At 41.9% G+C, this 12,112-nt stretch overlaps 1 protein-coding gene across 1 annotated transcript in view; it reads left to right on the plus strand.

The window, feature by feature from the left end:
- Positions 1-12,112, plus strand: part of LOC124717037 (uncharacterized protein CG43867) — a 594,156-nt gene that overhangs the window by 436,978 nt on the left and 145,066 nt on the right. The window contains exon 7 of the mRNA XM_047243692.1: positions 7,436-7,536. Coding sequence (XP_047099648.1) covers positions 7,436-7,536 — 101 coding nt within the window. The remainder of the gene's footprint in view (positions 1-7,435; positions 7,537-12,112) is intronic.

Genomic DNA, 12,112 nt, shown 5'->3' on the forward strand with positions numbered 1-12,112 from the left:
GTCGACTTTTTAACTGTCTCCCCCTGTGCATGACACCGCATTGGTGTATATTTTAACCCCCATCATCTCCATTTGCTGTGTTTTGTTGTCCCCCTTTTATCATCCCTTTTTTTTTAAGCATCCTTCTTTCATGTATGTTGTACAACCGTTTGGCTGAAGAACGGTGGATTGTGCCGCTGCCAGCCCTCCCCTGCACATGGGGCAGGAGAATGACATTACAGTAATAAAAAAAGGCACATGTCAGTTCTTCCACCAGCATCGAGAGTCCCTCCTAGCCTCCGGGCGGCTGCTATTCACCCCCACCCTCCAATCGTTTTAGGACGCTCTGGAAGGCCATCATAGCCACCGACGCCTCTATGTTCAACATTAATCGGTGATTTCCTTGGTGCAATTAGCTGTACCCTGGATAGAGTGACTGCCCTAATCCTATGCTGGTGTTATTCAAGGCAGCTTCATCGGACTTAGAATATTTTCCATACAGGTGTATTTGCCTATGAAGATCTTACTTGTGTTACTCTGGAATCGCCATACTGTCAAGTCTTCATACCCATGAGACACTGTAACTGCGATTTTGTTATCGCTGTCAAAGCAGGCGTTTCTATCCTTGATCAATAAACTTTCGTAAACTCTCATCGCTGTTTTCAATGTGTCGGTATGAGCGACACATCGGAAACAAGATCAAATTTGGCTCTGAGCACTATGGGACTTAACATCTGTGGTCATCAGTCCCCTAGAACTTAGAACTACCTTAACCTAACTAACCTAAGGACATCACACACATGCATGCCCGAGGCAGGATTCGAATCTGCGACCGTAGCGGTCACGCGGTTCCAGACTGAAGCGCCTAGAACCGCATGGCCACACCGGCCGGCAACATAAAGTTTGATTCACATAGTGCAATAGTACCCGATTCCGCCACCATGAGCGCCAGCTTAGTGCACAGTGAAAATAGTAACTTTCATTGGTGCGGAGCGTGCTCGCTGTGTGTTTTGGTTTCATGAAACGAACTCTGCAACACGGGCAGATGGAGCTAACCGAGATGGGATGGTTCACTACCACCTAGACGGTACACCACGTTCTCATGGAAGTTGAGGTTTCCTTCGCTTCCCAAGTCGGTGGAGTGGCCGTGAAGGACCAATCACATGGCCACATCGTTCCCCAGGCTTGTCAGCACTGTATTTCTGTCTCTGGGGTTTCATAAAAGGCCGTGTGTATGTTCCTCCCCTGCCAAACAATTCATCCGACCTGAAAAATCGAATCGACACTGGCGGTCCACAAGGTATGCCCGTTCTGTTGCTGGGAAGAAATTCATTCCCGGTGGGATGTCTGCCGCATGACAAATGGTAGTCACATCGAACCAAAATGACACTTGATACCTTTATGTGAAACAGAACGACACACCTATCGATTCTATAAGCTCCCTGAATACATTTCTATACAGTTGCAAAGTCCTTTTTGACTCACCCTGCATTTATAAATTACATTCACAGACCTTTCTGTGATTCAGTCTGTCTATTAGTGAAAACCACATCAAAATTATTACAGTAGTGCCTGAGATTATCCGTCAAACACATATAGAAAACGATTTCGACCAAGTGACCACCTTCACGTCCTGATTGGCATCACATAAGGTTAAATGAAGGTTCCTCAGCATTGATCAATTATGTATTTGATGCCAAGGAACCTTCCTCTAACCTGATGTGAGGTCATTCTGTGACATGAAGTTGGACGTTTGAATCAAACTGGTTGACTGCGAGTAGACTGTCACTACAGCAGGCAGCTTTAGGTGACCGTACTTTTTTTTTAATCTAGCAAGAATTGTGGTGCAGCAAAATCCAAGAACTTTAGACATTATCGACAACGGCTACGAAAATCAATGCATTTTTATTCTTTACGTGATTGTGTATGTTCGGTACGAAACCTGATTGAGTTCTGTATAAAATCTAAGACTCAAATCAGTAATTAAAAATCCAATATGACTACACGAGGAATCGAATTCTCTACTTCGATCTTCCTAAATCAAGACTCCGGCGTGTGCGCTAATGTGGCTACACTGTTCTACAGTTGCTCCAAGCAATGAAGACGCTTGTCAACCATATGATTACAGTGTTTTGAGGCACTCTTTCTGCTGCAAATAAATGCATTTCAAGAAACGGCCCCACATACTGACACCAAAAACAGTAGATTCAGTGGTTGACAGGCAACATGTTGTTCTCCGAACCTGAATGCAGAGTTTTTAGTCAAATATTGTGCATCGAGGGAGACAGTGGCCATATGAGCGTGTTTCACTAAGTATACATGTTAGAAATGAAGGTCCAGTTTTTTATTCTCTCAGAATTGGGATATAAACTTCGTAAACAACATATTTTTTAGTACTTGTCAGAACAACTTAATGTATATAAATGAAAAGCGCAAGTGGATGTTATACATTACTAATTTATGTAATTAACCTGTTTTTGGCATAAGAGACCTTCATCAGACCATAACTGACTGCCACCAAACAAGAGGATACAGTATTGGGAACAACTTTGAAAAATATCTCATATGGGACTCAGGGTAACACGATTTTATTTTACTCAGATTGTCCTCCTTCTCTTCTATCTCATCCTTCAACACACTCACTGTTTTTTTAAATATTTTGCCGTAATGCTCACATTTATTTACATCTTAATTTTAATACTTTTATTTGTGTTGTTATTGCACTGTTAAAGTTGCCACCGGCCGCTGTGGCCGAGCGGTTCTAGGCGCTTGAGCCCGGAACCGCGCTGCTGCTGCGGTCGCAGGTTCGAATCCTGCCTCGGGCATAGATGTGTGTGATGCCCTTAGGTTAGTTAGGTTTAAGTAGTTCTAAGTTAGGGGACTGATGACCTCAGATGTTAAGTCCCATAGTGCTTACAGCCGTTTGAACCATTTTTAAAGTTGTCATTTACTCTTGTTTTTTTGCTTGGCACCGTCTGTTTGTAATATATTTCCAGAGTTGTTCAGCAGTAATACACCCTCTTTGGTGACAATAGTCAGTTATTGTTTGATGGTAGCCTAGTAAGACAAAAACCCGTTAACTAAATAAATTAACTGTACGGCACCCTCATTTTTATGCTTCTGCCAACAGCATGGTACTTGTTTTAAGAAATCGTTTAAAAATCTGGTATTTTCAATCTTTCTGAAACACACCTCTCCATTTGTGTGAAACTTTTTATCGGGGAACCATTTGTTCATCTGTGGGAACTAGATTATGGAAGAGTTCAGAAGGTATTCATAATACAATTTGTGGAGTCTTGTGACAAAACTTCAGATGAATGTAATCGGCCATTGTAGCGATGAGGCAGTACTTCCTCTTTCGTCAAATGACTCATAGCCTGAAATTGTTCCCAAAGCACTCCGACATATCATTCGATTTTACACAGAGTACGCGAAGGAACTTGCCCCTCTTCTTGCAGCGGTATACCGTAGGTCTCTTAGAAGAGCGCAGCGTTTCAAAGGATTGGAAAAGGGCACAGGTCATCCCCGTTTTCAAGAAGGGACGTCGAACAGATGTGCAGAACCATAGACCGATATCTCTAACGTCTATCAGTTGTAGAATTTTGGAAAACGTATTATGTTCGAGTATAATGACTTTTCTGGAGGCTAGAAATCTACACTGTAGGAATCAGCATGGGTTTCGAAAAAGACGATCGTGTGAAACCCAGCTCGCGCTATTCGTCCACGAGACTCAGAGGGCCATAGACACGGGTTCCCAGGTAGATGCCGTGTTTCTTGACTTCCGCAGGGCGTTCGATACAGTTCCCCACAGTCGTTTAATGGGCAAAGTAAGAGCATATGGACTATCAGACCAATTGTGTGATTGGATTGAAGAGTTCCTAGATAACAGAACGCAGCATGTAATTCTCAATGGAGAGAAGTCTTTCAAAGTAAGAGTTATTTCAGGTGTGCCGCAGGGGAGTGTCGTAGGACCATTGCTATTCACAATATACATGAATGACCTTTTGGATGACATGGGAAGTTTACTGAGGCTTTTTGCGATGATGCTGTGGTATATCGAGAGGTTGTAACAATGGAAAATTGTACTGAAATGCAGGAGGATCTGCAGCGAATTGACGCATGGTGCAGGGAATGGCAATTGAATCTCAATGTAGACAAGTGTAATGTGCTGCGAATACATAGAAAGAAAGATCCCTTATCATTTAGCTACAATATAGCAGGTGAGCAACTGGAAGCAGTTAATTCCATAAATTATTTGGAAGTATCCACTAGGAGTGATTTAAAATGGAATGAGCATATAAAATTAATCGTCGGTAAAGCAGATGCCAGACTGAGATTCATTGGAAGAATCCTAAGGAAATGCAGTCCGGAAACAAAGGAAGTAGGTTACAGTACACTTGTTCGTCCACTGCTTGAATACTGCTCACCGGTGTAGGATCCGTACCAGATAGGGTTGATAGAAGAGATAGAGAAGATCCAACGAAGAGCAGCGCGCTTCGTTACAGGATCATTCAGTAATCGCGAAAGCGTTACGGAGATGATAGACCGTGTCTCTTGACTTCCGAAGAGACCATGAAGATAAAATCAGAGAGATTAGAGCCCACACAGAGGCATACCGACAATCTTTTTTTCCACGAACAATACGAGACTGGAATAGAAGGGAGAACCGATAGAGGTACTAAAGGTACCCTCCGCCACACACCGTCAGGTGGCTTGCGGAGTATGGATGTAGATGTAGATGTAATATTGCCCTGTGATTTTTTCTTCGTTCTAAGAAATATTCCTAAAAACTGTAACTTTGCCAGCCATGCAGCTGTCTTCACCTTCTTTGGAGCAGATTCAACAGAAGCAGTCCTGTGTTTCAGTGTTGCTCGTTTTCTTGGGTGTAATGACGAATGTAGATCTCATTTACACTTAACTCGATTGAAGAAATCCTTCAAATAATGCTTAAATTGCTCCAAACACGGCTGCCAAGTAAAAGCAACGTCTACAACCACACCAGCAATTGCAGCATCCGCAGGAGCCACAATTTTTTCATCGCCAACCTAGCATCTGAAACATTAATTTCCGCTCGCGTTGAGATACCTGTGGCCTCCGTTACTTTGGGCAATTTCGGTTAAAAATTTGCAAGAATTGTGTGTGGACTTTTTCAGTGATTTCTTTAGTAATCATATCTGCCAGTCACCTTGGGCCATCCTCTTAAAAGACAGACGTCCGACCACATTTAAATTCCCTGAAAGAATATCTCATTTTTGTCACTGACTGAGAAGGGTCAAAGGGTCGCCATAAGCAACATCCAACTTCACTTTTATCGTGTCACACATTTTCTTATCTGAAGTAAAAAGCAACTCACTGACGGGTACTATTTTTTTCCATATCGATGGAAACCTCATAGCACAACGTAACAGTATTTCCTGCCAATCCATACTTACCAATGAATGAGTGTCACTTTCTGTAAATCATCATCTAACAGATGGTGACACACAATGGTAACAACAACTTGGATTAGCAACAACATGCTTCCAGACTTAGCTAACTACCCTCAGATTGCAATTCCAAGGACATCCAGGATATTTCTTTTACGCTTAATGAGCTGCCAGTACTCGCAATAACATTTTAGTTTATTTGTGTCAAACATTCTGTGAATCAGTCGCATTTTAGATAAGATATCTCGTAAACTCATTCCTTTTAAATTGAATAAATATGTCATATCATGCTGTACAAATTAGGAAATTTAGAAGTTCGAAATATGTGTACTAACTTTTGTGAGGGGAAGCCATAAAATTTTAACTATCACTGGAAAAAATTAAGTTACGTCATTAATAGTTTAAACAGGAGCAAGTCCAGGATGGAATAACTATAGTATGGAGAGATAGATTGCTAGTCACTAGATAAAGGGGTCGAGTTGCAGACAGCCTAAGTACACTACTGCCCATTAAAATTGCTACACCAAAAAGAAATGCAGGTGATAAACGGGTATTCATTGGACAAATATATTATACTAGAACTGACATGTGATTACATTTTCACGAAATTTGGGTGCATAGATCCTGAGAAATCAGTACCCAGAACAACCACCTCTGGCCGTAATAACGGCCTTGATACGCCTGGGCATTCAGTCAAACAGAGCGTGGATGGCGTGTACGGGTACAGCTGCACATGCAGCTTCAACACGGTACCACAGTTCATCAAAAGTAGTGACTGGCGTATTGGAATGAGCCAGTTGCTCGGTCACTATTGGCCAGACGTTTTCAATTGGTGAGAGATCTGGAGAATGTGCTGGCCAGGGCAGCGGTCGAACGTTTTCTGTATCCACAAAGGCCCGTACAGGACCTGCAACATGCGGTGGTGCATTATCCTGCTGAAATGTAGGGTTTCGCAGGGATCGAATGAAGGATAGAGCCACGGGTCGCAACACATCTGAAATGTAACGTTCACTGTTCAAAGTGCCGTCAATGCGAACAAGAGGTGACCGAGACGTGTAACCAATGGCACCCCATTCCATCAGGCCGGGTGATACGCCAGTATGGCGATGACGAATACACGCTTCCAATGTGCGTTCACCGCGATATCGCCAAACACGGATGCGACCATCATGATGCTGTAAACAGAACCTGGATTCATCCGAAAAAATGACGTTTTACCATTCGTGCACCCAGATTCGTCGTTGAGTTCACCATCGCAGGCGCTCCTGTCTGTGATGCAGCACCAAAGGTAACCGCAGACACGGTCTCCGAGCTGATAGTCCATGCTGCTGCAAACGTCGTCCAACTGTTCGTGCAGATGGTTGTTGTCGTGCAGACGTCCCCATCTGTTGACTCAGGGATCGAGACGTGGCTGCACGATCCGTTACAGCCACGCGGATAAGATGCTTGTCATCTCGAATGCTAGTGATGCGACGCCGTCGAGATCCAGCACGGCGTTCCGTATTACCCTCCTGAACCCACCGATTCCATATTCTGCAAACAGTCATTGGATCTCGACCAACGCGAGCACCAATGCCGCGATACGATAAACCGCAATCGCAATAGGCTACAATCCGACCTTTATCAAAGTCGGAAACGAGATGGTTCGCATTTCTCCTCCTTACACGAGGGATCGCAACAACGTTTGACCAGACAACGCCGGTCAACTGCTGTTTGTGTATGATAAATCGGTTGGAAACTTTCCTCATGTCAGCACGTTGTAGGTGTCGCCACCGGTGCCAACCTTGTGTGAATGCTCTGAAAGGCTAATCATTTGCATATCACAGCATCTTCTTTCTATCGGTTAAATTTCGCATCTGTAGCACGTCATCTTCGTGGTGTAGCAATTTTAATGGCCAGTAGAGTATCTTCCCTCGGTTCTTGCAGTGCACTTTGAAGGTCCGAGTAGTGTGTCTCCCCGCACCCGGTCGCCAGTTTCTCCTTCTCCAGGCAGCGTGTGTCAGTGTACTGATGTGGAGAGCACGTTCCAGGCACTGCTCGGACGGCGCCCTGCTGGACAGCCAGGAGCCGCTCTACGCCGAGGTGGAGCGCCGTGCTCAGCCCGCCGCCAGCGCCGCCGCCAAGTTCTCCGGTAAGTGCTCTCCCCGCCAACCGGTTCTCCACTGTACTCTTACGTAGTAACACCGCACTGCCTGTTATTGGCAGTCACCTAATTAAGTTTTGTGTATGAACACGGTTGCTCTTCCTATTATAACTGAAGCGCCAAAGAAACTGGCATAGACATGTTAATTCACGTACAGAGATATGCAAGCAGGTGTAGCAGTTTCTTTGACTCTTCAGTGTATTAGTTTATTCGCCCAGATCACATAACAGAGATATGCAAACAGGTGTAGCAGTCTCTTTGACTCTTCAGTGTATTAGTTTATTCGCCCAGATCACATAAAAATATACTATGATTACTAGTTTCAGCAAAATTAAATCACCATCTTCTGGTCATTTGCATAGGGGAGAGAAAAAAAATTATACAGGGCAATCCATTTCGTCGACTGCTCATACCAGTTGCTTGCAGCTCTGATGTAAATGAAGGACCAATTACGGAAAATTCTAATGTCAAACCAATATAAAATGCATACAAATTCAAAGTAAACATACATTATAGAGACGACGTTCCATAGTACCGTCTATTGCCATACGCTAAGAGAATAGTATAAAATACATATGACGTTTATAAAAAAAGTAATGACCATAACACTGATTTTTTTACGTATACATTTGAAAAGCGACGTGTATGAGACCAAAAAATATAAAATTTCGTTACATTTTGTTTCAAAGAGATAATCGTATGTTGTAAAAGACTGCTGCCATCTTATGGCACCTGAAAACACGACGTATTGCATTGATTGCCTCAGAAGTTTCTATCACATGTCAACAAGGACACAACATGAAATGATTTTATACTCGTCTTATCTATTTTATTTGTGACTATTGTGCAGCGTTCACATAGCTATTCTCTTACTGTATGACGAGTTACGATACTATGGAATGTTGTCTCTATAAGGTATTCCTACTTTGAATTTGTATGCATTTTATGTTGGTTTGACATTAGAATTTTCGATAATTGTTCCTTTAAGTACATTGCAGTTGTGCCCAGTTAGTGTAAACAGTTCTTATATATAGTGCCAGTCTTTTCAAAGAGTAATTTTGAACCTAGAAGTAGTTCTAGTGTGGAGTTATTTTTGTTGCACGTGGGCTCGAATCAATTGAGAATGAATAATTGAAATATTTATGTAGAAGCTACTGATTGCCTAGTTTCTTATGTATCCCAAACTTATAAAGTACAGGAAAATGATTTAAACCTATCTGCAACATAAGACCAGACTTCATTTACGTGTGCGGTTTTAAAAGTATAAATATAGTATACGAATTATAAACAAAATATTCTACATATTCATTCTAACACTAATTTAAAACAGTGCTTATTTCTGTGAAATTTTTTTTCTTTCCCCTCCATCTCTACATGAGTAAATAAAACACTTGTGTTACCCCTGTCTTAACATAACTCAGTTCCGGACATAAATAGTTTTTTGCTGAGGTCAACCGTAGCTGAAGTAATCCATGTTTCTGAAATAAAATCCTTTCAGAAGTGTATGAAGTTTTACAGCAACACGACCGGTTTCATGATGTCAAATCACACATTTAGGTGTACATTTGTCTTTAAACATTTAAGCTCTGACACAAGAAGTAAAATCATGTTATCTGCAACAGGCAGGACGCCATAGTTCAAATTGACCAGTTGGTAAAGTGACTTTAAAGGCCCGTTCACTTCATACCAGGAAGAGACGGACCGCAACCCTCCAAATGTCTCTCCGTGCGGTGCCACACGGCTAGTCGACGTGCAAGACTGAAATCATGCAGAGTCTAAAGCTGTACCCCCAATACAGCCGTAACAGTCAGGTGGAGTTAAGACATTACAATATATTGTCGGATTCTGATTGCCTTTCAAGGATGTAATGCCGTAGTTGTTCGACTGCTTGGTTGTTGATTCTGGGCTCCTTGTTATATGGTCTTGCGTCTGGTATGTTTGGTTTCAACGATTTTTATGCTGAAGTTATTTTATAGTTTGTGTGGTTGTGCTGTGTAACAGGGGCTCAGTCATTCCCAAGATATTTGGATATGTGCGAAAATGTTGGTAACTCCCCCCCCCCCCCCCCCTACGTGTAAGGTGGCACTAGTGCCCTCTGTTGCACACATGGGCGCATTGACTATAGTCCAATTAAAATTAGTTGATAACTGACGTCTGTAACTCGCTACCACAGTGTTGCCAAGTCGGCTGCTGCTACTGCTTGGTTATATGTGGCACACGGATGCGGCAGGTGACTTCCCGAATGCTATTAATATGTAACGCGGGGGAGTGTTGGAAGTGCCCGCTGCAAGTTATGTCAAAAATGCGAAATGCTCTGTCGACTCCTGATCATAAATGATCTGTGACTGAAATGCAGCGGATGACGTGTTTGTAGCCCTGAATTTCAACTCATGTAAGCTGACCATAGCCTCGTGGAATGCAATGTACCTGAAAAACAGAGGTGAACACTCAGCGGCAAAACTAAAACCACTATCGCTTTGTTCACAGCGATTAAAGCTAACAGAAAAAAATATCAGTTTCAGCTCTTAAAGCAAACTGTAATTTCTCGCTATCACTGCTGCCCGTTGGGGGATGGGTGTTTGTGTTGTCCTCGTCATTTCATCATCATCATCATCATTCGTGACAGTGGTTAGATTGGAATGTGAAAAAATTGGAATGTGTGAAAATTGTGACTGTTCCGGCGCTTATGACCACGCAGTTGAGCGCTCCACAAACCAAACATCATCATCATCATCGCTATCACTGTTTATCTGAAATCATCATAACACTGGCCACATGAGCTGCCGCGCTACCAACCGATGAACAGTCGTTGTTCGCATTTATTTATAGATTACAGGTGACACAAGCAGATTCCAGATGAGAAAAGAATGATCGGCAGAAAAATAAGAGCAAATAAAAAAGTCAGTACGATGGTGAAAATGACGCCGCAAAAAATTAGAAATTAAAAAAAGTTACATATAAACCAAGTACTTGAATAAAAATAACAATCAAATTCTTTCGATAAGATTTAGAAATAAAAAAAATTAGTTGAATTTAACAAGATTCGAACTTAATGACCCTCAACACATCAAGTTAATAAGTTAACCGTTATGCTGCACTACAATTCTGAATTAAGTTGTTATATTTATGACTGTCGCCATCCAGTCGCACCGATGAATTGCAGCCTTCAGAAGTTCGGCTTCTCACAATTTCGTGCGAAGCTTATCGGATTTTGGTAGTGATGCTTACTGTATAGGGTGATTCACTAAGATACGCAAATATTTTAATATGTTATTCTCCAAGTAAAACTAAAGAAAAAAGTTCGTATAAACACAGGTCCGAGAATGTTTAGTGACGGAGTTATGGCTAACAAAAGATTTTGCCTGAAATTTAGCGACTTCGCTAATATGAAGCCATCGCAAAACTGTACGAGGGTAAAGTAAAGCATGAATTCCATTTGAGTTGTTGTTACTGGTCTGATGAATCTAATAACACATGTCCCAGACGAGTATCTGCTGTACTTTTCCAGAACATGCAGAGAAGCAAAGATTATTATACAAGTAAATTTGTTTACTTTCCATTAAGAATGTAGAAATGTTTACTTCATTGTTGTTTCAGTCGTTTCGTAACCTTGAAACGAGTTAGTTTTTTGTATTGTTCAGTGTAAGAACATAACATAATAACAACAATGTATTTGAGTGAAACCAAATAGTAACTGTTGTAGTTTGTACATTATTTATGAAGTAGGGATGCCTTTCAAATTTACGGCAGTGGAATACGCCGATATGGTGTTTATTTACGGCAAATGTGATGATAATGCTACGGCTGCAGTTAATGAATATTGTGTACGGAGTTGATTCCGTGATGATGTTATAAACTGTCAAGCATTATTGAGAAGGATAAATTTTTAATTTGAGGTACGGTCCTGTACCGGAAATGAATGAGTCGAAGGTTATACGCAAAAACCTTTCTGATACCTCTGACTGGAATGGATGTACCAGTACTTTTACTACTAATATTGTAGGCAACTTTCAGAGGCGGTGGTACTGAACAAAACTAGAAAAAATGCTGAGTAAAGGTGGGCTCTAAAATGCATACCTGAGGAGCTACGATCATTTGTTCTCCTTTATTGAACAAGAGTTCATAGCTTACATCTTGGAGCCCAGGTTTACCAGGCTTTTTTTTTTGCTTTGGCCCATACTAACACATCTAAAACTTGCCTAACCTACAGTCTTTGCAACAACAGTACCAGTACGTGTATTTCGCCATCAAAGGTATCAGAAGGGTTTTCGCTTATAACTTTCTACTCGTTCGTTCCCCTTTCAGAAACCCTTACCTCAAATTGATACATTTGTCCATCTCCATCATCCTTGAAAGTTTGTAACATCACGCAATCACCCTGCACGTATATACATTTACAGCCTCCGGCGCCGGTAACTTTGACGCTCCGTAGCGTCGTAGGATGACGTTTCCGGACATGGGTTGCTATGCAAAACTTGATCTACTACGTTCCCTCTACAGCCTCGAGAAGGGTGTAACATTCGTGAAACACCTCGTATATTAAAAACTGTATCAAAAGAGAAAT

Source organism: Schistocerca piceifrons, chromosome 9 (assembly GCF_021461385.2).
Source record: "Schistocerca piceifrons isolate TAMUIC-IGC-003096 chromosome 9, iqSchPice1.1, whole genome shotgun sequence".
Classification (NCBI taxonomy): Eukaryota; Metazoa; Arthropoda; class Insecta; order Orthoptera; family Acrididae; genus Schistocerca; species Schistocerca piceifrons.